This window comes from Mobula hypostoma, chromosome 2 (genome assembly GCF_963921235.1).
Source record: "Mobula hypostoma chromosome 2, sMobHyp1.1, whole genome shotgun sequence".
NCBI classification, from domain to species: domain Eukaryota; kingdom Metazoa; phylum Chordata; class Chondrichthyes; order Myliobatiformes; family Myliobatidae; genus Mobula; species Mobula hypostoma.
The window spans coordinates 152,499,863-152,527,169 of record NC_086098.1 but is presented as its reverse complement, the minus strand read 5'-3'; the positions used below and the strand labels follow the sequence as shown (position 1 = coordinate 152,527,169).

The 27,307-nt window shown below is 46.7% G+C and overlaps 1 protein-coding gene and 1 long non-coding RNA gene across 2 annotated transcripts in view; both read left to right on the top strand.

The window, feature by feature from the left end:
* LOC134359738 (uncharacterized) overlaps positions 1-20,057 on the top strand; it is a 182,856-nt gene extending 162,799 nt beyond the window's left edge. The window contains exon 3 of the long non-coding RNA XR_010021188.1: positions 19,890-20,057. This is a non-coding gene — a long non-coding RNA (uncharacterized LOC134359738). The remainder of the gene's footprint in view (positions 1-19,889) is intronic.
* A 483-nt stretch (positions 20,058-20,540) lies between these two features.
* LOC134342576 (sialate:O-sulfotransferase 2-like) overlaps positions 20,541-27,307 on the top strand; it is a 281,185-nt gene continuing 274,418 nt past the window's right edge. Inside the window, exon 1 of the mRNA XM_063040886.1 lies at positions 20,541-21,337. Within this exon, the coding sequence (XP_062896956.1) occupies positions 20,917-21,337 (421 nt within the window). The 5' untranslated portion in view covers positions 20,541-20,916. The remainder of the gene's footprint in view (positions 21,338-27,307) is intronic.

Below are 27,307 nucleotides of genomic sequence, written 5' to 3'. Positions count from 1 at the left end.
TCCTCCCACATCGCAAAGATAAGCTGCTGGTTAGTGAGTTTGGCAGTGTAAATTGCCACCACTGTCAGTAGGTGGTAAAATCTGTGGAGAGTTAGTGGGAATGTAGGGAGAAAATAAAAATAATGGGATTGATGTAAGCTTAGTGAACATGAGTTGTAGATGGTTAGCAGAGCCTGTTTCTGTGTTTATCTAGTGTGGGTACAGTGTGGAACAGGTCTTTATTGGCCAATGAGTCGCGCTGCCCATCAAACCACCGATTTTTAACCCTACCCTCATCACAGAACAATTTACAATGATCAATTAACCTTCCAACTGCAACATCTTTGGATTGTGGGATGAAACCGGAGCACCTGGAAGAAACCCACGTGGTCATGGGGTGAATGTACAGGCTCCTTACAGACAGTACTGGGATCGAACTCGGAACTCTTGGCCCCGAGCTGTAATGGTCTCATGTCAACCACAATGCTCCCATGCCCAACCATGTCTATAACTCTTTAATTACTTGACTTTAGAACTCGTGTGTAACCCACACAAAATGCTGGAGGATCTCGGCAGGTCAGGCAGCATCTACGGAAAGGAGCAAAGAATCAACGTTACAGGCTGAGACCCGTTAAACCTTTCCTATCCATGTACTTATCCAGATATCTTTCAACTCTTATTGTACCTGCCTCAGCTACCATCTCTGGCATCTGGTCTATGCGCCCACTACCCTCTGTGTGAAGTTGTGCCTCAGACCCTTTTAAATCTTTTGCATAAGGCCTGGGAGCAAAATTAAGTTATTTAGCTCGAGTCTGCTCTGCCATTCAATGGCTGATTTACTTTCCTCTCAATCCCGTTCTCCTGCCTTTTGTCCACAATCTTCGACACCCTTACTAATCAAGAACCTAAACACAAAATAATTTGCTGGGGTCAAAGCAACACTCACGATATACTGGAGGAACTCAGCAGGTCGGGCAGCATCCGTGGAAAAGATCGGTCAATGTTTCGGGCCGGAACCCTTCGTCAGGATTGTAGAGGGAAGGGGCAGAGGCCCTATAAAGAAGGTGGGGGGAGGGTAGGAAGGAGAAGGCCAGTCAGTTTCAGGTGAAAAACCAGTAAGGAGAAAGATAAAGGGGTGGGGGAGGGGAAGCAGGGAGGTGATAGGCAGGAAAGGTGAAGAAAGAATACGGGACAACACAATGGGTAGTAGAAGGAGGTGGAACCAAGAGGGAGGTGGTAGGCAGATGGGGGAGGGGAAGGGAGGGGGAGGGAATTACCGGAAGTTGGAGAATTCTATGTCAAGAACCTATCATCTTCCACTTTAATTATACCCAATGACTTGGCCTCCACGACCGTCTACGGCAATAAATTCCCTTTGTCTAAAAAAATATATCCTCCTCATTTCCTTGTACACTGAGGCTGTACTCTCTGGTCCTAGAATCTCTGTAACACACATCCTCTCCACATCCACTCTCTTCCCCTGCATCCTTTTCTTGTTGGTCTACCATCCCTGGGAAACGGAAGACTGCATACTCACCCTGGCTATGCTCCCTCATAAACTTGTGTATCTCTGTGTGCTCGTTCCCATTCTTCAACTCTCCAAGAAATAAATTGCTAGCCTGCCCAACTGCTCCCTGTAACTTAGGTCCCTGAGTCCTGATAACATTCTTGTAAGTCTTCTTCACACTCTTTCCAGCCTTCCAGTTTGATCGTTTAACCGTCACCCCACTGCCCCCACCCTCGCAGTAGCAATTACAATAGGTTTTCTGCAATTCTTTGACAACGTCTGGCTGGCTGCAACTGAAGGAGAGCTTGTTCAGAGTCACAAGCTCTGAAATACTGAAGGTCATTTTCCTTGTCTGATGATTGTTTTCACTGCCTCTTTTTTTCCTGGGGGCTAGAGTTGTATGAATGTTGAAAATGAAAGGAAGTTGCAATTCAGGTGATCACAAAGGTTGAAGAACCCCGGATGGTAAATATGAGGAATTATCACCTCAGGTCGGTGGTGTCTGTGAGCACAGCAAGGAAACAGATTTTGATTCAGATTCAGATTTATTTATTTATTCATCATATGTACATTGAAACATAGAGCGAAATGAGTTGTTTATGTTAACAACCAACACAGCCAAGGATGTTCGGGGGGCAGCCCTTTACTGGCGCCACATATTCCAGTACAAGCATGGCACGCCTTCAATGTTCAGCAGAACAACAGAAGCAATAGCAACAATAACAACAGCAGTAAAACAAGCCCTCTTCCCTCTCTCCCTCACACACAGAGGCAGGTCACCAAACCCAGATCAGTCCTCCTCTATGTCTCCAAACGCAGGACAGTCTAACACTAGGTCCCCAGGCCCAGGATAGTCCTCCTCTACGTCTCCAAGCCCAGAAAATCTGCTTCTCGGTCTCCAAGCCCAGAACAGTCTGCTTCTCGGCCTCTATCCTCCAGTCCTTGGCCTTTGCCATTTGGCCCACCAAGTGTAACAAAACACATTGATGAAGGTGGAGCAGTGGATGTTGTGTATATGGATTTCAGTAAGGCATTTGATAAAGTTTTCCATGCAAGGCTCATTCAGAAAGTAAGGAGTCATGGGATCCAAGGAGCCCTTGCTTTGTGGATCCAAAATTGGCCTGCTCAGAGAAGGCCAAAGGGTGGTTGTAGATGGTTTGTATTCTGCATGGAGGTCAGTGACCAGTGGTGTTCTGCAGGGATCTGTTCTGGGACCCCTACTCTTTGTGATTTTTATAAATAACCTGGATGAAGAATTGAAGGGTGGGTGAGTAAGTTTGCTGATGACACAAAAGTTAGGGGTGTTTGTAATAGTCTGGAGGGGTGACAGAGGTTACAGCGGGACATCAATAAGATGTAGAACTAGACTGAGAAGTGGCAGATGGAGTTCAACGCCGATAACTGTGAAATGGTTCATGTTGGAAGGTCAAATTTGAAGACAGAATATAATATTAATGTTAAGTATCTTGGCAGTGTGGAGGATCAGAGAGATCTTGGGGTCCCTGTCCATAGGACATTCAAAGCTGCTGCGCAGGTTGATAGTGTTGTTAAGAACGTGAATGATGTGTTGGCATTCATCAACCATGGGACTGAGCTCAAGAGCCATGAGGTAATGTTAAAGCTATACAAGACCTTAGTTAGACCCCACTTGGAGACTGCGTTCAGCTCTAGTCACGTAATGCAGAAAGGATGTGGATACTATAGAGAGAGTGTGCAGAGGAGATCTACAAGGATGTTGCCTGGATTGGAGAGAGTGCCTTATAAAAATAGGTCGTGTGAACTTGGCCTTTTTTCCTTGGAGCAACGGAGGATGAGAGGTGGCCTGATTGAGGTGTATAAGATGATGAGAGGCATTGATTGCTTGGATAGCTTTTTACCAGGCTGAAATGACTGATACGAGAGGGCATAGTTTTAAGTGCTTGGAAGTAGGTACTGAGGAGATGTCAGAGGTAGGTTTTTCATACAGAGAGTGGTAAGTGAGTGGAATGCACTGCCAGCAGCGGGGGGTGGAGGCAGATGCAGTAGGGTCTTTTAAGAGACTCATTGATATGTACATGGAGCTTAGAAAAGTAGAGGGCTGTGCAGTAGGGAAATTCTAGGCAGTTTCTAGAGTAAGTTACATGGGTGGCTCAACAATGTGGACCGAAGGGCCTGTAATGTGCTGTCGATGTCATTGTCCATGACAACCAGTGGGCATCTGTTCATATTGATCACATCTCCTTGCATGGCCCGTTTATATTGATAAGTATCAATAAGTGAATTTATTATGATCATGAATTTACTTTGAACTTTCTTGGTCTTGTTGAATAGGAAAGATGTGCATGTTCTTTGTGTGGAGAGTTTTGGGGAATATGACCTGAGAATTTACAAACCCAACTTCATGAATCTTCTGGTGAACGCAGCAGGCCAAGCAGCATCTGTAGGAAGAAGTACAGTCGACGTTTCAGGCCGAGACCCTTCGTCAGGACTAACTGAAGGAAGAGTGAGTAAGGGATTTGAAAGTTGGAGGGAGAGGGGGAGATCCAAAATGATAGGAGAAGACAGGAGGGAGAGGGATAGAGCCAAGAGCTGGACAGGTGATAGGCAAAAGGGGATACGAGAGGATCATGGGACAGGAGGTCCCGGAAGAAAGACAAGAGGGGGGGGGACCCAGAAGATGGGCAAGAGGTATATTCAGAGGGACAGAGGGAGAAAAAGGAGAGTGAGAGAAAGAATGTGTGCATAAAAATGAGTAACAGATGGGGTACGAGGAGGAGGTGGGGCCTTAGCAGAAGTTAGAGAAGTTGATGTTCATGCCATCAGGTTGGAGGCTACCCAGATGGAATATAAGGTGTTGTTCCTCCAACCTGAGTGTGCCTTCATCTTTACAGTAGAGGAGGCCGTGGATAGACATGTCAGAATGGGAATGGGATGTGGAATTAAAATGTGTGGCCACTGGGAGATCCTGCTTTCTCTGGCGGACAGAGCGTAGATGTTCAACAAAGCAGTCTCCCAGTCTGCGTCGGGTCTCGCCAATATATAAAAGGCCACATTGGGAGCACCGGACGCAGTATATCACCCCAGTCGACTCACAGGTGAAGTGTTGCCTCACCTGGAAGGACTGTTTGGGGCCCTGAATGGTGGTAAGGGAGGAAGTGTAAGGGCATGTGTAGCACTTGTTCCGCTTACACGGATAAGTGCCAGGAGGGAGATCAATGGGGAGGGATGGGGGGGATGAATGGACAAGGGAGTTGTGTAGGGAGCGATCCCTGCGGAATGCAAAGAGAGGGGGGGAGGGAAAGATGTGCTTAGTGGTAGGATCCCGTTGGAGGTGGCGGAAGTTACGGAGAATAATATGTTGGACCCGGAGGCTGGTGGGGTGGTAGGTGAGGACCAGGGGAACCATATTCCTAGTGGGGTGGCGGGAGGATGGAGTGAGAGCAGATGTACGTGAAATGGGGGAGATGCGTTTAAGAGCAGAGTTGATAGTGGAGGAAGGGAAGCCCCTTTCTTTAAAAAAGGAAGACATCTCCCTCGTCCTAGAATGAAAAGCCTCATCCTGAGAGCAGATGCGACGGAGACCGAGGAATTGCGAGAAGGGGATGGCATTTTTGCAAGAGACAGGGTGAGAAGAGGAATAGTCCAGATAGCTGTGAGAGTCAGTAGGCTTATAGTAGACATCAATGGATAAGCTGTCTCCAGAGACAGAGACAGAAAGATCTAGAAAGGGGAGGGAGGTGTCGGAAATGGACCAGGTAAACTTGAAGGCAGGGTGAAAGTTGGAGGCAAAGTTAATAAAGTCAACGAGTTCTGCATGCGTGCAGGAAGCAGTGCCAATGCAGTCGTCGATGTAGCGAAGGAAAAGTGGGGGACAGATACCAGAATAGGCACGGAACATAGATTGTTCCACAAACCCAACAAAAAGGCAGGCATAGCTAGGACCCATATGGGTGCCCATAGCTATACCTTTAGTTTGGAGGAAGTGGGAGGAGCCAAAGGAGAAATTATTAAGAGTAAGGACTAATTCCGCTAGACGGAGCAGAGTGGTGGTAGAGGGGAATTCCGCAGGGATCGCTCCCTACACAACTCCCTTGTCCATTCCGCAGGGATCGCTCCCTACACAACTCCCTTGTCCATTCCGCAGGAATCGCTCCCTACACAACTCCCTTGTCCATTCCTCAGGGATCGCTCCCTACACAACTCCCTTGTCCATTCCGCAGGGATCGCTCCCTACACAACTCTCTTGTCCATTCCGCAGGGATCGCTCCCTACACAACTCCCTTGTCCATTCGTCCCCCCCATCCCTCTCCACTGATCTCCCTCCTGGCACTTATCCGTGTAAGCGGAACAAGTGCTACACATGCCCTTACACTTCCTCCCTTACCACCATTCAGGGCCCCAAACAGTCCTTCCAGGTGAGGCAACACTTCACCTGTGAGTTGACTGGGGTGATATACTGCGTCCGGTGCTCCCGATATGGCCTTTTATATATTGGTGAGACCCGACGCAGACTGGGAGACTGCTTTGCTGAACATCTACGCTCTGTCCGCCAGAGAAAGCAGGATCTCCCAGTGGCCACACATTTTAATTCCACATCCCATTCCCATTCCGACAAGTCTATCCACGGCCTCCTCTACTGTAAAGATGAAGCTACACTCAGGTTGGAGGAACAACACCTTATATTCCGTCTGGGTAGCCTCCAACCCGATAGCATGAACATCGACTTCTCTAACTTCCGCTAAGGCCCCACTTCCTCCTCGTACCCCATCTGTTACTCATTTTTATGCACACATTCTTTCTCTCACTCTCCTTTTTCTCCCTCTGTCCCTCTGAATATACCTCTTGCCCATCCTCTGTGTCCCCCCCGCCTTGTCTTTCTTCCCGGACCTCCTGTCCCATGATCCTCTCGTATCCCCTTTTGCTTATCACCTGTCCAGCTCTTGGCTCTATCCCTCTCCCTCCTGTCTTCTCCTATCATTTTGGATCTCCCCCTCCCCCTCCAACTTTCAAATCCCTTACTCACTCTTCCTTCAGTTAGTCCTGACGAAGGGTCTCGGCCTGAAACGTCGACTGTACTTCTTCCTACAGATGCTGCTTGGCCTGCTGCGTTCACCAGCAACTTTGACGTGTGTTGCTTGAATTTACAGCATCTGCAGAATTCCTGTTGTTCATGAATCTTCTGTCCCGACTCAATTGCCATGCTGATGAGTCCACCTCTCCTCACAATCTTTGCATTTTATCAAATTATTCCAACACCTTCAATCATGAATTCCCCTTGACATCTCACATTTCAATTAAGTGATGACCTTGAAAAAATATGTAATTGATTATAAGCGCCAGCATATTCCCCAAGCTTTAGCAGGTTTTGATGTCTCATGCTTGAATAACGATCCCATAACAATTGATTTAAATTTTGCCTTTTTATGTCCAGATATCTGACTGTGCAAAAATTCTGAAGCAATTTCTGAAGAATACATTATGCACAGAGTGTTTTAGACTACAATCATGTTTTCCTGGTATTGGCTTCCTGTCCATCAGAAAAAAGTTTCACATTCTCTCCATCGATTTACTTAACAAGAAACTATTTCACTTTTTCTGCAGTTATTTGTGTTCAGGTTTCTGTTGTTCCTGACATCTAAACTTAAGTACAATTGGAGAAAGAGTCATAAGGCCATAAGACATAGGAGCAGAAGTGGGACATTCGGCCCATCGAGTCTGCTCTGACATTCTATAATAGACAATGCAGAAGAGAAACAGATCGTTTGGCCCATCGAGTCTTTGAAAACCAGCAAACATCAATTAATATATTAGTTAATCCATTAACTAACCAATCATTAATTGAAACTTTTATACTTCCCACATTTCAGTCAACTTCCCCTAAGCTTCTGCCACTCACCCACACGAGGGATGGTTCACAGTGGCCAGTATAACTCACCAACCTGTACGTGTTTGGGAAGTGGGGAGAAACGGGATATGGGGAGGAAAAGGAGCACCTGGGAAAGCCACACAGACACAGGAAGAACAAACAAATTCCACCCGGACAGTGTCAGAGGTCAGAATTGAACCCAGGTTCCTGGCACTGTGAGGTAACGGCTCTACACCCTGGTCCACTGGGTCACTCTATAGTGAGACAACACCCCCCCCCCCGAGTCACTCTATAGTGAGACAACAGCCCCCCTCCCTGAGTCACTCTATAGTGAGACAACAGCCCCCCTCCCTGAGTCACTCTATAGTGAGACAACAGCTCCCGTCCCTGAGTCACTCTATAGTGAGACAACACCCCCCCCCTGAGTCACTCTATAGTGAGACAACAGCCCCCCTCCCTGAGTCACTCTATAGTGAGACAACACCCCCCCTCCCTGAGTCACTCTATAGTGAGACAACCGCCCCCCTCCCTGAGTCACTCTATAGTGAGACAACAGCTCCCCTCCCTGAGTCACTCTATAGTGAGACAACACCCCCCCCTCCCTGAGTCAGTCTATAGTGAGACAACACCCCCCTCCCTGAGTCACTCTATAGTGAGACAACAGCCCCCCTCCCTGAGTCACTCTATAGTGAGACTACAGTTCCCCTCCCTGGGTCACTCTATCGTGAGACAACAGCTCCCCTCCCTGAGTCACTCTATGGTGAGACAACAGATCCCCTCCCTGGGTCAGTCTACAGTGAGACAACACCCTCCCCTCCCTAGTCACTCTATAGTGAGACAACAGATCTCCTCCCTGAGCTATCCTGGGCCACTCTATTGAGTGAATGATATGTGGAACATTAGGTTGAGCTTACAATACAGACATTGGCCACTAGCTGCCAGGAAATTTTCTGCAGGCCAATGCCCAGTGTACACTCTCACCACACTGCAAAAGCAAAATACTGCAGATGATGGAAGCCTGTGATAAAAGAAAAGGTGCTGGAAATACTCAGCAGGTCGGGCAGCGTCCATGCTGACAGAAAATCAGAGTTAACATTTCAGCTCAATGACTTTTCTTTTGACACCATCAGTATATCCTTCTTTTGCTCTCTCACCTACCTGTACTCCTCCTCCCCTGCCCCACATTACACCGTTTGCTAAATTGTTAAATTTATTCAGGAAGAGGTTAGATACTGTTCTTAAGGTTGGAGGGATGGAGGGTTATGGGGTAAGAGCTGAGCCGGACAGAATTTCAATGCTCAGCCCTGATGATACAGAGTGGCAGAGTAGGCTTGATGGGTCAAATGACTGACTCCTGCTCTGACTTTCCAAGCCCCTCCTTCCATTGCTGGAGTGTTCCAAAATTTTACCATTTTCAAAGTGAACATAGAACATAAAAATGGTTACAATTCAGTCTGGGCCGCTTGGGACACAATGTTATGACAACCTTTTACTTCCTCTATGATCCATCTAACATTTCTCTCCTACTCTCCATAACTCTCCAATTTCTTCCATCCATGGGCCTCCTGAATGTCCTAGGGTATCAGCCTCTATAACCACCCGGAGTAGTGTGTTCCATACATTTAACACCTGCATAAAAACCTACCTCTGTCATCTCTCAGAAACTTTCCTCTACTCACCTTAAAAAGATGTCCTTCGGTGTTGGTCATTGCCACCTCTGGAAAAACAGGTGCTTGTTGTCCACTCTGTTTACGTCTCTTACCATCTTATATATCTCTCAAGCTGCTTCTCATACTCCTTTGCTCTAAAGAGAAAAGCCCTAGCTTGTTCAACCTTTCCTCATAAGACTTGCTCTCTGATCCAGGCAGCATCCTGGTACATCTCTTCTGCACCCTTTCTAAATCTTTCACAACTTTCCTATAATGAGGCGATCAGAACTGAACACAATACTCCAAGTTTTATAGAGCTGCAATATTATCTTGTAGCTCTTGAAGGCAATCCCCCTGACTAATGAAGGCCAACACACCATGAACCTATCAACTTGCATGGTAACTTTGAGGGACCTATAGACATGGACCTAAAGATCCCTCTGTTCCTCCACACTACTAAGAGTACTCTCCTGTGTTCCATATGTTTGATTATCCCTCAACCTTCAAAATATGAAGCTCTAACCTGCTAAGACTAGTACTAACACTGTGGCAAAGGGTGTCTTGACAGGGGATGCAAAATTAAAAACAATGTTCTCTTTAAGTCTGAAGTGGGGAGGCTCTGCCTCTTGTATCAGTACTCTCTGACAACTCCCAGACACATCGCTTTGGGTTCAAGACCAACTTCAGGGACTTTGGCCTCTATAGATACAACAACACTTCAAAGCAACATCGTCACTGTCAAAATTGCCACCCTTTGGAAGAAGATACTGTTGAAATCAAAGTGCAGTTTATCGACATATCGACAAGTATGTGCACACAGAGGCGTAATGGGAAACCTACTGGCAGCAACATGACAGGCACATAGCGTCAGATAGAGTGGATGATTCCTATATTGGCGGAGCCTTGGACTATTGGACACAGCCTCAGGATACACAGACGTCCCTTTAGAACAGAGATGAGGAGGAATTTCTTTAGACAAATGTGTTGTGAATCTGTGAGATTAATTGCCACAGGGATGGCTGTGGAGGCTATGTCATTGGGTTTATTAAAAGCTGAGGTTTATAGGCTCTTGATTAGTGAGGGATAAAAAAGGTCGTGGGGAGAAGGCAGGGAAATGGAGTTGAGGCATAATAAATCAGCCATGATGGAATGGCGGAACAGACACAGTAGGCTGATTGGCCTAATTCTGCTCCCGTGTCGAAACTTTTTATAAGTTGCACGTACAAGAAAAATGTGTAAAGTGGATATAAATTATACACAGTTTTTACAAGAAAGAGCACAATTCAAACAACAAAAAGAGGCATTATAGAATGGGTTGTTTGTGGCACAATCCTTTGCTCAATTCATAAAGACTTTTTTGTTTCCATGGTGAATGGGAAAACTCTCCCCATTGTCCTGGCCATCACTTAATCCCACATCAACATTCCCTAATTTTGATGAAAAGGTCACTGTTGCATTGCTGTCAGTGGGAGGCAGCTGTGTTTCCTGCAGCAGCAATTGGCTGCAAGATGCTCTGGGAAGCTCAGAGAGGGCTTCATGAATGCAAGTCTTTCCTCCCTGTGACACTTCCTGAGTAACACATACAAAATGCAGGAGGAACTCAGCAAGTCAGGCAGCATCCATGGAAGGGAGTAAACAGTCAACTTTTCAGGTTGAGACCCTTCATCAGGACTAGAAAGGAAGGGGAAGATGCCAAAATAAGACACTAGGGGAGGGGAAGGAGTAAAAGCTAGAAACTCCACTACAAGCAAGACTTTTCCTGAGGTTCACAATATCGATTGTTCAAAGTTCAAAAATTCAAAGTAAGATTTATTATCAGAGTATGTACATGTCACCACATACGATTCTGAGATTCTTATTTTGCACACATACTTAGCAAATTTATACAATAGTAACTGTAAACAGGATCTGTAAACTGTAAACAAGCTGTAAATGAAGATATAAATAAATAGCAATAAATAACAAGCATGAAATAACAATATAACAGAGTCCTTAGATGAATGTAGTTATCTCCTTTTGTTCCAAAGCCTGATGGTTGAGGGCTAGTACCTGTTCTTGTACCTGGTGGTGCGAATCGTGAGGCTTTTGTACCTTCTACCTGACGGCAACAGTGAGAAAAGAGCATAGCCTGGGTGGTGAGGATCTTTGATGATGGTTGCTGCTTTTCTTTGGCAGCATTTCATGTTAATGTGCTCAACGGTTGGGAGGGTTCTCTTGTGATGTACTGGGCCGAGACCACTACCTTCTGTAGGATTTTCTGCTCAAAAGCATTAGAGTTCCCATACCAGGCCAAAACGCAGCCAGTCAGCACACTTTCCACCACACACCTGTACAAGTTTGCTAAAGTTTTCGATGATATGTCGAACCTCTGCAGACTCAAGAGGAAGTAGATTTTTGTGTGGTCATCACAGATCAGAACATGGGAGGATTGTATTTGATGGGAGTTTGATGAAAATGAGGCTTTAATATTAATGAACTTACAAGTTCTGCTGAGCTATGTTCAACGAAGCATATCCAGGACACACTTCCCAAAGAACTTAATTTATAATGAAGTTGTCTGCAGCACATCTTTGCTCAAGCATTTATAAAACTTCTGTTTTGTCTCCCTGGTAAATGCAAGCAGCTCTGATTTTTCAATTCCAAACATTGACAGTTCCTTCCCTCCTAAAGATCCTAAGTTCCACCAGTAGATTGTTTATCTATTGTGAGAGGTTATATTTGGGGCTGATGACCTTTTTATCAGATTAGGTAAAAAGATACAGTAACTCTGAAAATGTGCTATCCTGTCATTTGGAAATTGTGATGACTTCCTGCAGTGCACTCTCTCTCTAACACTATATTCTGCTTTCTGCTTTTTTTTTTCCCATTTTGTACCATCTCTGTATGCATTCAGTTGCAACACTGTTATGTACCCTCTTTACCTAATAAAGTGGTCACTGAGTATGTTCATGATCTCCTGCTGCTGTAGCCCATCCACTTCAAGATCTAACATGTTGTCCATTCAGAGATGCTCTTCTGCACACCACCGTTGTAATGCATGGTTACTTGAGTTACTGTCACCTTCCTGACAGGTTGACCTCTCTCAGTAAAGAGGCATTTATGCCCACAAGACCAGCGCTCACTGGATTTCTTCTGTTTCTTTCTTTATTCTCTGTCAACTCTAGATTTTCAGGCCGTGCATGACAATCCCAGGAGATCAGCAGTGTCTGAGATACTCAAACCACCCCACATGGCATCAACAATCATTCCGTGGTCAAAGTCACTTGGATCACATTTCTTCCCCATTCTGATGTTTGGTCTAAACAACAACTGAGCCTCTTGACTATGTCTGCATGCTTTCCTGCATTGAGTTGCTGCCGCGTGATTGGCTGATGAGACATTTGCATTAATGAGCAGGTGTACCTAATAAAGTGGCCCCTGAGTGTATTTATGTACAGAATGACCTGTCTGAATGGCACACAAACAGAATCTTTCCACTCTACCTTGGTATGTGTGACAATAATGAACCAGCAACCAATTGAATTGACACCTGTCTCACCTGGTTCTGTTTTTCAAACTCCTTTTTAAACTTAACATATTTTATTTATTGTGTTTCCTCTGAATGTAATCCGTTCATTGTAAAGCTTCTTATACTCTGGTGTTGCATCCGACAAAAATGAATTGGAAATGTCGACACAGAAGACTGCAGGTGCTGGAATCTGGAGCAACAAGCACTCTGCTGGCTGGAGGAACTCAGCAGGTCAAGCAGCATCTGTAGGGAGACAGGGGAATTGTCGCCAGATGGGTTGAACTGACCTGGAAGGCTGTCATTTCCTCTTCCCCCACAGGTGGCTGAGTTCCTCCAGCAGATGGTTTGTTGCTCCAGATAAGGAAGGCAAATTTCCTTCCCCTCAATATATTGGAGAACTAGGTTGGCTTTTGGGTGGTTATTGGATGGGTTTCCTGGTGACAACACCATTTAGTTAATTGAAGTACTCCAACTGAGGTGGTGTAACTTGATTCCTCATGAAACCTTTCTGAACATTTTTAAAAAAAGAACTGTGAGAAACACTCGACTGGTCGGGCAGCAACTACAGAGGGAAGGAGATGCTGGTACATGGCAAGAAAAGGGGTGATGGTGAAGCAGGTGTAGAAACAGGACATAGTGAGGCGGAGGTGCTAATGATTACATGAATGGACCAGTAGAGTACAGAAGTTATTGTAATAAAATGCTTTCTGGTTTAGGAATAGCAGAAGAAAGATGGAGACCCCAGAGATTAGGCTTATTCTCTCTGCGACAGATGCCATCGCAAATGAATCTGATGGAGCGATTTAAAATCGTGAAAGCTTCAAACAGTAGGCAGAGAGAAACTGTTCTCAGCAGCTGAGAGATATGTTGAATAGGTTGAGACTTTCTTCCCTGGAGTGTAGGAGAATGAGGGGAGATTTGATAGAGCTATATAAAATGATGAGGGGTTGTGATAGGGTAAATGCTTTTTCCACTGAGGTTGTGTGAGTCTAGATCTACAGGTCATGGATTACAGATGAAAAGTGAAATATTTGTGGTGAACCTGAGAGGGAGCTTCTTCACTCAGAGGGCAATGAAAGTGTGGAACAAGCTGCCAGCAGAAGTGGAGGATGAAGGTTCGATTTCAGACAAGTTTAGATGAGTAAATGGATGTAGGGGTATGGAGGGCTATGGTTCAAGTGCAGGTCCATGGGACAAGGCAGAATAATAGTTTGGCATGGACTAGATGGGCCAAAGGGCCTGTTTCTGTGCTGTTCTGTTCCATGACCCTGTCACTCTATGTGCAGTTAAGGACCAAAGGTCTAAAATGACCATGATTGGCTAAACAATGCAAAGCAACGTTTTGTCTTTGTTTTTGTACAGAGAGTGGAAGGTGTGTGGAATTAGCATTTGGGGTGGTGCTGGAGACAGATACATGAGGGACATTGAAGAGAATCTCAGATAGGCACATGGATGAAAGAAAAGTAGAGGGCTGTGTAGGAGGGATGGGTTCGATTGGTCTTGGAGTAGGTTAAAAGTTCACACGTTGTGGGCCAAAGGGCCAGTAGTGTGTTGTACTGTTCCATGTTCTGTGTCTAATGTTCTATATTCAATGTTCTGTGTTGGTGATTGGTTATAATCCAGAATACAGTGCCGGTGGAGGTAGATTTGATTGTGGCATTGAACAAGAATTTGCAGAGCTCTGGGAAGTGGGTAGAGGAGTGGACTCTTCACTCTTGACAATAGACAGCATTGACTCAATGGGCTGAGTAGCCTCCTTCTGTGCTGCAACTCTTTGTGCTTCTGAGTGTTGATTCCTGTCACAATCACCAGCCTGGAGTTCTGTATTCCCGTATCCTGGAGTGTAAAGAACCAGGAGATATTGTCAGGATAATGGATCAGCTCTGAGATGAGGAGGGATCGACACTAGGAGGGCTGAAGTTTTTCGGGATTCTCTAGTGCAGAGGTCTGTTGGTGGCCAGTTGCTTAAAGTGGGGATGAGTGAAATGTTTTGGGATATTGGAAATAGGCAGGAAAGTGGACAGTATACTGGATCAACAATGATATCATTGAATGAAGATTCAGACCAATAAAGATGTACAGCCTGTTCCTTCATCCACTTTGTGTTGCTGAAGGGAAGATTGGCTGATCACTGTACACTGGAAACTAACTTCCCCGGCCACACACTGACATAAAATTTCCAGCCCTGTTAGGTGCTAAATGCTGAGTGGTGTGTGTGTCCTCTCAGTCCTACGGACAAATAAAAATGAGTGGCAGTCTAGCTGCAGGGTTTTGCTTAGAGCTGGCTGTTCTGCAAAACCTTCCACTTCACTGAGCTTCCTCAGCTGAGATTCATAACCAAACGTACATTAGTATTAATGGAATTTTTCTCTGGTCTTTCATAAGTTATGGAAGGAGCTGAAACAAGCCAGACATCATTCACACTGGAGTAATTCTTGTTTCAAGCCCAACACCAAAACTCAGCTCTGATGTGGAAATATGTCACCACTCTTTCAACATTGCTGGGTTCAGACCCTGGAGCTCCCTCTCTAACGGCGCAGTAGGAGCAATTTTAACACAGATTCAAGAAGGTAGCCCACTGCCAAATTCTCAGGATGGGCAGTAAATAGTGGTCTCTCCAATGATGCTCACATTCTGTAAATACAACCCCCAGCTGAGCTCATAGACTTCTAATTCCATGCATAGTTGATGGAACTGTGTCTGTTGTATAACATACTGAATTGCAGCATGAATTGATAATTGATTTACCATTGTCACATGTTCTGAGCTACAGTGAAAGTCTTGTTTTTGCATGTTATCCATACTGATTATTACAAACAAAAGGCCATGGACGTAGCACAGGGGAAAAACAGTAACAGAACACACGATATACTCTCACAGTATTGAACTGGTTGGCCCAGCTAACCTTTAATGACAACATAGTCAAGTTGTGTCAGCTCAGATTTATTGTCCTGTTCCGTCCCAGAATCCCTTAGTGTCCAAGCCAAAACTGGGAATGATTGAAATGTTGGGATTGCACCATCTCAATGTGATAACAATCAACAGATCTTTGAATGCTTATTCAGTGGCTCAACACAAATGAGCTGGTGCGGTGCTGGCAGTAGGTAGAACTTAACATTTCACTGCATTGTTTTAGTTTGAGTATGTAGGAGTTTTTTGTTAATATGCGGTAAACTGTGAAATGCATCGAATTTTGTTTTTGATAAAACACGAGTAAATCAAAATTGTAAATAACAACAATTATAGACCTATCTTCTACAGGATTTAATTCAATTATATCATAGAACATAGAACAGTACAGTCCAGTACAGGCCCCTTGGCCCATAATGTGCCAACCAACCTAAACCAACTCCACAATGAATTTAACCCTTCCCTACGACGCAGCCCGTAACCCTCCATTTTCTATACACCTACCTATGAGTCTCTTATAAATCCGTGTTGTACCAGCCTCTACCAGCATCCCCAACAATGTGTTCCACGCACCCACTGCTCTCTTGTGTGAAAAGAAATACCATTGACATCTTCTCTAAACTTACCTCCACTCACCTTAAAAGGATATCTTTTGGTATTCGCCATTGTTCTTAGGGAGAAAAAGGTGCAGACTGTCCACTCTATCTATGTCTCTCATAATCTTTTACACCTCTCATCCTCTGTCACTCCAAGGAGAAAAGCCCGAGTTTCCTCACATTTCCTCATGAGACAGATTCTCTAATCCAGCTGAAATCCTGGTAGATCTCCTCTGCATCCATCCTTCCTATAATGAGGTGACCAGAAGTGAGCAGAATACTCCAAGACCATCTTCAACTCCAACAAAGATTCTGTATATTTGCAACAGCCCATTGTTCTTGTTTTCTGATTTCCAACTACCATTGCAAACCTTCATCATTTCCAACACTACACTTGTGGAAGTCACAGCAAGGCAAGGGTTAAGTAATATCCAAGCAAGGTAGGCTGCAGATAGAGTGCAGACAGCCCAGGTAAGAAATATGTCTTTGAAGAGTATAGCTTCCCTTTTTACAACAGCAAACTGGAGCCATTTGGCTTACTGCGACGAGGTTAGGATGTCAGGGGCACCCTCACCAGCTCGGGGACAATTACCTTACGAACTTTAATGTAGCATCAGCTGTTAACTTGTAGCTTCTATTGATTTTTAACACTTCTATTGTGAATGACAATTGATCTTCCAAGTAAGGAATTCAAACATCCACAATTTACCAGTCAATATCTGTAACTGCGAGTCAATTCTGTATAAAAATGCCATTTCTCTGTTCAGACTTCAGAACAGTGTGGTGACAGGGGCCACACTTCTCCCTGTGCAAAGTAAATAAAGTGTGAGTTTTCAGAGTTGAGTTAATTGGTGACGACACGCTGATGGGCAGGTCCCACAGTCGAGCGGTGTTGGTGATGAGAGCGACGTACGGTCCTGTCAGTGCAAAATGACCAAGAATGCCACTTGTGTATTGCTGCCTCAGAGATTGATCGGTGAAAATTAAAGCTTTCTTTTTGTTCCCAGGTGAGTCTTGTGGTTGAAAATTAACATTTAAACCCTAGGGATCAGGCAAGTGAGAGGGGAACATGAAGTAAGTTTGGGGTGTGAGAGGCATCCTCATTAGGCACAGGAAAATAGATCAGTACTTGTGGAGAAGCAAGATTGTATTTATTTATTGAGATCAGCGTGGAATAACCCTTCCAACCCTTCAGGCCACATTGTCCAGCAACCCCCGATTTAACCCTAAAGAGTTAAAAGATCCAGGTTTAGTAATCGTTGAAGAGCAAACCCCATGAGGGTGGTAGGATATGGTGTAGGGTCCTCAATCTAAAATGTTTAGTGTCCCAGTTCACAGATGCTGTGTGTTTCTGTTTAGCATTTCCGACACCAGCAGTTTTTAGGATTTTCAGGGGTGACAGAGTACGAAGAACAGTAAAAAGAGAGTGAAAATACTGAGCTGGTGTTCATTGGATAGTGGTTGTAAAGAAAAGATACCATCTCCTGTGTTGTTTGTGTGTGTGTGGGCAGGGAGCTAGTTTTCGTTAACCTGTAATGAAACACTAGCTCTGTTTCCCTCTCCACAGATGCTGACTAATCTGTTGCGAAGTTCTATTTCTATTTTAGATTTTCAGTATTTGTTTTTTTTTGCTCTTTGATGGATTTTATTTGTTGATGGCATTAGTGTCGTTGAGCCAAGGCAGGTACACTCAGTCGACAGAGAGACACGTCCAATTGAATAATAGAACAGGTTTCCTGAGGAATCATACCCATTTGATCTTTACAAATACAAAGAAGCTCTCCAGGGTAGAATGCCTGCTGTGAGATAGTAACCTGGATGAAATCCAACATCTGGACAAGGGCAGATAAAGAAATATCCTGTTAAACACAGCAATAGTTATTTTCAGAAAGCCACTGTGAAAGATAAGTAAAATACAACTTGAGTCCTCAGTTTCTTTCCCTCGGGTGACGGGAAGTGATTTTGGAAAGAAATATAGTTTTAATCAGAAGTTCTCTCTTATTTATAGGTCTGGCGAAATATCATATCTTGTTCAGAATCAGAATCAGGTTTGTTATGGCTGACATATTTTGTGAAATTTGTCTTTTTGAGGCAGCAGTACAGTGCAATATGTTCCTGAATCATTGATTGTGGGTCTTCAGGCTTCGGGCAGATAGGGCTAATCTTTTTCCCTGATGGTAGTAACAAGGATGGGCATGTCTTAGATGGTGAGAGTCCTTGATGATGATGAAGGATGCCATCTTTTTGAGACATCACCTATAGATAACGGCCTTAATAACACTACCTCATAAATTCTTTTTGTTACACTAGTTACTTATTAAAAAAAGAATCATGAGGTATTACTCATCGGTTTGTGGACCGTTCAGAAATCTGATGGCAGAGGCAATGAACCTGTTCCTTAAGCTTAGAGATTGGGTCTTCAACCTCCTTCCTCTCTCTGATGGTAGTAACAAGAAAAGGGCACATCACAGATGTTGATGGATGCCTCCATCTCCAAGATGTCCTCGATGGTGGGGAGGTCCATGCCTGTGATGGAACAACCCTTTGCAGCCTCTTGCCATCCTGTGCATTGGAGGCTCCAGCAATCAGAATGCTCCCAGGGGAATGAACAGCTGACACCTCATTAGAAAGGAAAGGGCGTAGAAGCCGGAATACGAAGGTGGGGGGGGTGAGGAAAGAGTACGAGCTGGCAGGTGATCGATGAGACAAGGTGAGGGGGAGGGGGGATGAAGTAAGAAGCTGGAAAGTGATAGGTGAAGGGTGGAAGAAGAAGGAATTTAATAGGAGAGGACAGTAGGGCAGGAAGGGAACCAGAGGGAGGCGATGGGCAGGTGAGGAGAAAAGAAGGGGGTAAAAGGCTTCTTATTTTATCTTCCATTCCCACCTGTCCACTTTCCTACTCACCTGGACTCACCTATCACCAGCCAACATGCTCCTTCCCCTCCACCCACCTTATTCTGGCCTCTGCCCCTTTCCTTTCCATTTCTGATGAAGGGGGTTAGCCCAAGGGGTTTATTCCCCCCCATAGTTGCTGCCTGATACGCTGAGTTCCTCCAGCATTTTGTGTGTGTTGCTCAAAATTGTCACATTTTCTTACCTTCACTCTTCACCACCCCTATGCTGGTCACTACATTATTTTTGTATCTGTGTCCAGCTTGGTACAACAACTGCTCTGCCCAAGACCAGAAGAAACCGCAGGAACTTGTGTGCACAGTTCAGTCCATCAGCTCTACCAACCTCCTCTCCCTTCACTCCCTCCACACTTCCCACTGTCTTGGGAAAACAACCAATATAATCAAAAACTACCCCCCCCACCCCAGACATTCTCTCTTCTCCCCCCTTGCATTGAGCAGAAGATACAGAAGCTTCAGGTTCAAGGACAGCTTCTATCTCACTGTTACCAGACTCTTGACTGGACTTCTCATACTCTAAACCAGGGGTCGGCAACCTTTTTGCCTCTGTGGACCGGATCGCGTATTAATGAGCGGATGGTGGGCCAGATAAATGCCATAAAAAACTTGAAATATGGGAATTATCCATTTAAATACATCTAGTTATGTTTTGCCTCAAATTAATGAATAATGCATGCTAGAAAATCATTTGTGCTTAAGGTTGCCTACCCCTGCTCTAAACGATGAATTCTTGATCTCCCAGTCGACCTCGTGACAGACCTTGCACTGTATTTGTCTCCTTTGTCTATTGCAGCGACACTATAATCTGTTTTCTGTTTTCTTTTGTCTACCTCAATGTACTTCAGTGTGGTATGATTTGGATGGGGTGTTTTTCTCTGCATCTCGTTACAATGTACTTCAGTGTGGTATGATTTGTATTGGGTACTTTTCTCTGTTTCTCGTTATGTGCGACAATAATAAACCATTGTCTTGTTCTCTTGCAGAGATGAATCCTGGTGGATGAGGGTCGAGCTGCTGGAGAGAGACTGTCTCAGACTTGCTGCTTCTTACCCCTGAGTTCCCCCCCCCCAGTGATCTAAACAAGCTTTGTTGGTATGAAAGGAAGGGGGTGGGCAATGGGAGAGTAGCTTGGGGAGAGGGGGTGATGGAATTGGGTGGGAAGCAGGGTCTAGGGGTATAAACTCCACAAGGTAGAAAAGATGCCCACAAGAATGCTGTGTCTGCCATTCAAAGGGAAATTGAGAAACGTGTCTATTCATCTGCTTTCAATCGGTCTCCACGCTCTTTATTTACCAGATAAACTTCCTCAGTCAGTAGTCTGCCTCAGGGTTTCCCAAGAATTTAAACAGGGAAAAGATAGCAAAATACTTTGCTAAGACAGCCCCTGAGTGGAATATAAAATTACAGCCTGCTCAACCAACAACTATCTCAGTAGATAGAAATTTGGTCAACCGGGTAACCATCTCCAGGTGGACCATTGTTGGGGGGTGGGTGAGAGGTGAAAGCAGGCTAAGGTGAGGAAGGGATTGGGTCAGGTCTGTCCCTTATTGATAGGATACAATTAACCATCTCCAGACACACTGTTGTGTGGGATAGGGTGGGTGAGGAGTGGAGACAGATTAAGGTAAGGAAAGGTTTGGTTCTGGTCTGTCCCTTATTGATGGAGGGAAACAATTAACTTCCTGAGTTTGACGACAATAATAGTGACGTTGTAAGCGATTGGCCTGGAGGTTTACGAGGCTCGTTTGGTGACTCTCCTGACACTGAAAGGTTTACGAGACTCGTTTGGTGACTCTCTTCCGACACTGAAAGGAGGCACAAAACAGATGAAGCACAAAGTTGGGAGAAAGTCGATGCAGAGCAACAGGACAATCATGTGGCTGTGCTAGCCGTGGATTACAAAATATTTTGTACCCTTTCCTTGTTTGGAATGCTTGTCTGAAAGATCTATATTTTTACATATTGCTGCCCTGAAGTTACTACGCACTAAAAGAAAGTTATGTGTTGGGAATGGCCAGACTAGCGATCAAGATACATCGCTGCTTCCACAGGAAGCCATTACGATTCTTCACCTTCATTATGGTTTACCTCATGGCTGGAAGTCTGCTGTTCCTGCACTCAGGCTTTGTAGGAGACAGCACTGTCGCTGGGAGGGCCTCACCCCACAGAGAGGGGGCACCTCACACAGCCTTGGGTTCTCCTCGTGGCCTCCAACATTTCTCCTTCCTGCCCTTCGGGAGGGTAAATCAGGAGGCACCACGGAAGGAGCAGTGGCCGGCCCTGCCTCCAGCCCTGCCCAGAAGGTACGGACCGCCGTGGCTGAAACCAGTCTTGCAGGACGCCCTGGACAAGCTGAGATCTGGGGAGCCCATCGGCAGCTGGAGTCGAGCGTTGAAGGGGAAAATGTCGAGGGATCAGGAAGAGAACAGAGGTGGGTGAGATCCTTCAACAGCAACAATTGCTCTTACACCTGACCTTTCTTTCATAGGAGTAGAATGGGTGGAGGGTGATGGCAATAGATCTCATCCTCTCACAAACTTGTTGGGATTAACACACAAGATGCTGGAGAAACTCAGCAGGTCAAGTCACATCTGCAGAGGGAAATATATGGTCAATGAATTGGGTCAAGACCCTTCATCTGGACTGAAAGAGTAGAGGGCAGATATCCGGAAAAAATTCAATTATAGTGAATAAATATGTGTATGTATAAATGTATTAGAGTGGAAATAGTGACAGGCAGGGAGGTGATTGGTGGAGATGACAAAGGACTCTAGATGGTGGAATCTCATGGGACAGGACGATGGAGGATGGAATAAAGAAACTGGCCCTTTGTTCTATGTTTCACCTTCCTCTCCCATCAGATTCCACCGTCTGCAGCCCCTTGTTCCCTCCACCTGTCACCTTCCAACCTCTGTCCCTATTCCCAATCTCCCCTCCTCCATCTCCCTGTCACTCCCCCCTCACCTGATCCACCAACCTCCTGCCAGTTCTTGCTCCAGCTTTCCCCCTCTGCTCTTTATACCGGACATCGTCCCCCTACTCTTCCAGTCCAGATGAAGGATTTCGACCCAAACATTAACCGTCCATTTCCCTCCGCAGAATCTGCCAGGCCTGCAGTGTTCCTCCAGCTTTTTGTGTGTTGTGTTAAATACAGAGTTCACTTCTGTATTTCTGTTGCACCTCCCAGTCCTGCAGATCCAAGCAATCACCAGAATCCTATCCGGACCTCACCACGTTTGAACACCTTCCCTCTGCACACATCTATTTAATTCCTCTCTGCCTTTGTACATGGTAACAACTTCCAAATCCTTTCAAAACCTTTGATTAACAATTGACTACCTACCAAAACTGGATTACCTGTGCAATATAACTGCAGGTTGTGTCCTTTTCAGTGTGTGCACCGGGGATGGTTTGTGACTCAGTTATATTGGTTCTGTGTGTACACTGGAGATGGTTTGTGATTCAGTTATATTGTTTTCTGTGTGTGCACTGGAGTTGTATTGTGACTCTGTTACGTTGATATCTCTGTGTGCACTGGAGATATGTGTGACTCAGTTATGTTGTTTCTGTGTTTGTACTGGAGGTGGTTTGTGTCTGATTTATATTTTCTCTCTGTGCACTGGAGATGGTTTGTTACTCAGTTGTATTGTTTTGGACCTCATTTGTGTTCATGTGGACCTATTCTGATTTGCAAGCTGAATTATTAATGACCATAAAACCACTGTTACAGTTTATGATAATCCTGTAGTTAAATTACTTTGTAATGACAATTAGTCCTGTCAGATATTGGTCAGTGTGGAGGATACTGAGTGTGAGTTTATACCGTGTACGAGTTTATACTAAGTACAAGTTTATACTGTGTATTTATTTTGTGACCATTTGTCTTTTGACTGTGGGAGGAAACTGGAGCACCCGGAGGAAACCACTGGTTGAACATACAAACTCCTTACAGACAGCGGTGGAATTGATTGAATCCAAGGCCCTAGCACTGTAAGAGTGTTACATTCTCCACTACACTACTGTGCTGCTCCTATTACAGACAGCGGTATGAATTGAATCTCAATCACGTCGCAAGATCACAGGTGGCGTCAAGTGTTACACTAACTGCTACATTACCAGGACTTTATTATCCCCAGAGTTAGCAAGGGTTTTAGTTTAATTTCGGTTTGAGAAAATGAAGATGTGATTTGATTAAATTTCCAGCTTGTGTCTGTTGGATTGCATTTCTGTTTTTGTGAAATGTTTAGCTTATATATGTAAGCGATGGGGTTTGAAATTCTGAGTTTGTTGTGTTCGAACTAGATCCAACTATTTCAGTTTTTATTTTAGATTTTCATCAACTGCAGTATTTTATTGAGACAAGGTACTGAAGTTACTTTGGCCAGATGCAGAAAATCATCACATTAATCTGAAACCATCCTCTGTGTTACCGCCGTGACCTCACCTGACTTTCCGAGCCACCGCCGTGACCTCACCTGACTGGCCACGCCACCGCTGTGACCTCACCTGACTGGCCACGCCACCGCCGTGACCTCACCTGACTGGCCGCGCCACTGCCATGGCCTCACCTGACTGGCCCCGCCACCGCTGTGACCTCACCTGACTGGCCACGCCACCGCCGTGACCTCACCTGACTGGCCGCGCCACTGCCGTGGCCTCACCTGACTGGCCCCACCACCGCTGTGACCTCACCTGACTGGCCCCACCACCGCTGTGACCTCACCTGACTGGCCACGCCACCGCCGTGACCTCACCTGACTGGCCGCGCCACCGCCGTGACCTCACCTGACTTTCCGTGCCACCCCGGTGACCTCACCTGACTGGCCGCGCCACCGCCGTGACCTCACCTGACTGGCCGCGCCACCGCCGTGACCTCACCTGACTTTCCGTGCCACCCCTGTGACTTCACCTGACTGGCCGCGCCACCGCCGTGACCTCACCTGACTGGCCGCGCCACCGCCGTGACCTCACCTGACTGGCCGCGCCATCGCCGTGACCTCACCTGACTGGCCGCGCCACCGCCGTGACCTCACCTGACTGGCCGCGCCATCGCCGTGGCCTCACCTGACTTTCCGCGCCACCGCTGTGACCTCACCTGACTGGCCCCGCCACCGCTGTGACCTCACCCGACTGGCCGCGCCATCGCCGTGGCCTCACCTGACTTTCCGCGCCACCGCCGTGGCCTCACCTGACTGGCCGCGCCATCGCCGTGGCCTCACCTGACTTTCCGCGCCACCGCTGTGACCTCACCTGACTGGCCCCGCCACCGCTGTGACCTCACCTGACTGGCCGCGCCACCGCTGTGACCTCACCTGACTGGCCGCGCCACCGCCGTGACCTCACCTGACTGGCCCCGCCACCGCTGTGACTTCACCCGACTGGCCGCGCCACCGCTGTGACTTCACCTGACTGGCCGCGCCACTGCCATGGCCTCACCTGACTGGCCGCGCCACCGCTGTGACTTCACCCGACTGGCCGCGCCACCGCTGTGACCTCACCTGACTGGCCGCGCCACTGCCATGGCCTCACCTGACTTTCCGCGCCACCGCTGTGACCTCACCTGACTGGCCCCGCCACCGCCGTGAACCGCTGTGACCTCACCTGACTGGCCCCGCCACCGCTGTGACCTCACCTGACTGGCCCCGCCACCGCTGTGACTTCACCTGACTGGCCGCGCCACCGCCGTGAACCGCTGTGGCCTCACCTGACTGGCCCCGCCACCACCGTGGCCTCACCTGACTGGCCCCGCCACCACCGTGACTTCACCTGACTGGCCGCGCCACCGCTGTGACTTCACCCGACTGGCCGCGCCACCGCTGTGACCTCACCTGACTGGCCGCGCCACTGCCATGGCCTCACCTGACTTTCCGCGCCACCGCTGTGACCTCACCTGACTGGCCGCGCCACCGCCGTGGCCTCATCTGATTGGCCCCGCCACCGCCGTGGCCTCACCTGACTGGCCGCGCCACCGCCGTGAACCGCTGTGGCCTCACCTGACTGGCCGCGCCACCGCCTTGGCCTCACCTGACTGGCCGCGCCACCGCCGTGACATCACCCGACTGGCCGCGCCACCGCCGTGACTTCACCCGACTGGCCGCGCCACCGCCGTGACCTCACCTGAATGGCCGCGCCACTGCCGTGGCCTCACCTGACTGGCTGCGCCACCGCCGTGGCCTCACCTGACTTTCCGCGCCACCGCTGTGACCTCACCTGACTGGCCGCGCCACTGCCGTGACCTCGCTGACTGGCTGCACAAATTTATTTGACTCTTACTTATTTAATAATCTTTTCCAGATGTACAGCACCAGGCCAACAAAATGCATCAAGAACATATGTGCCTGGGAAGAAATTCTGGCAACTTTTAACAAAAATAATTAGTGGTAATTAGCATGAAAGGGAAGTAGTGAGGAAGTGCTTCACAACATCCATGTACCTGGTTGACAGGAAAAATATTTTGCTGGTTATTTACTATTTCAGTAAATTTTGAATAATCTCGTATATATATTGGTTGATTAAGCATTACTGTTAGTTTCAATAGTTAATTGAAGGTTTTCTGGAAAACTATGTTAACTGCATGCAACACCATTCTATCAGGTGATATGTTTGCACCTCGCTTAAAATAAATGCCAAGTTAGACCCACGTTTTGGACTCTCATGTCTTCCTTTGAAATAGTCATAGTCAAAGTCATACTTTAGTCATAATCATACTTTATTGATCCAGGGGGAAATTGGTTTTCATTACAGTTGCACCATAAATAATAAATAGTAATAGAACCATAAATAGTTAAATAGTAATATGTAAATTATGCCAGTAAATTATGAAATAAGTCCAGGACCAGCCTATTGGCTCAGGGTGTCTGATCCTCCGAGGGAGAAGTTGTAAAGTTTGATGGCCATAGGCAGGAGTGACTTCCTATGACGCTCTGTGCTGCATCTCGGTGGAATGAGTCTCTGGCTGAATGTACTCCTGTGCCCACCCAGTACATTGTGTAGTGGATGGGAGACATTGACCAAGATGGCATGCAACTTGGACAGCATCCTCTTTTCAGACATCACAGTCATAGAGAGTCCAGTTCCATCCCCACAACATCACTGGCCTTACGAATGAGCTTGTTGATTCTGTTGGTGTCTGCTACCCTCAGCCTGCTGCCCCAGCACACAACTGCAAACATGATAGCACTGGCCACCACAGACTCGTAGAACATCCTCAGCATCGTCCGGCAGATGTTAAAGGACCTCAGTCTCCTCAGGAAATAGAGACGGCTCTGATCCTTCTTGTAGACAGCCTCAGTGTTCTTTGACCAGTCCAGTTTATTGTCAATTCGTATCCCCAGGTATTGGTAATCCTCCACCATGTCCACACTGACCCCCTGGATGGAAACAGGGGTCACCAGTACCTTAGCTCTCTTCAGGTCTACCACCAGCTCCTTAGTCTTTTTCACATTAAGCTGCAGATAATTCTGCTCACACCATGTGACAAAGTTTCCTACCGTAGCCCTGTACTCAGCTTCATCTCCCTTGCTGATGCATCCAACTATGGCAGAGTCATCCGAAAACTTCTGAAGATGACAAGACTCTGTGCAGTAGTTGAAGTCCGAGGTGTAAATGGTGAAGAGAAAGGGAGACAAGACAGTCCCCTGTGGAGCCCCAGTGCTGCTGTTCACTCTGTCAGACACACAGTGTTGCAAGCACACGTACTGTGGTCTGCCAGTCAGGTAATCAAGAATCCATGACACCAGGAAAGCATCCACCTGCATCGCTGTCAGCTTCTCCCCCAGCAGAGCAGGGCGGATGGTGTTGAACGCACTGGAGAAGTCAAAAAACATAACCCTCACAGTGCTCGCTGGCTTGTCCAGGTGGGCATAGACATGGTTCAACAGGTAGACGATGGCATCCTCAACTCCTAGTCTGGGCTGGTAGGTGAACTGGAGGGGATCTAAGTGTGGCCTGACCATAGGCCAGAGCAACTGCAGAACAAGTCTCTCCAGGGTCTTCATGATGTGGGAGGTCAATGCCACCGGTCTGTAGTCATTGAGGCCGCTGGGGCCCGGCGTCTTCGGCACAAGGTCGAGGCAGGATGTCTTCCACAGCACAGGAACCCTCCGGAGCCTCAGGCTCGGGTTGAATACATGTCGAAGTATTCCACATAGCTGAGGGGCACAGGCTTTGAGCACCCTGGTACAGACACCATCCGGTCCTGCAGCCTTGCTTGGGTTGAGATGTTTCAGCTGTCTTCTCACCTGTTCAGCTGTGAAGCCCACCGTGGTGGTTTCGTGTGGGGAAGAGGTATAGTCATAAGAGCAGGATGGGGGACTGTGAGGAGGGGTAGGAGGGGAGAGTGAAATATGTGTTGGTTGAGGGCTGACAACAAATGGCTCATGTGAGGGATGGGCAGGGGTCA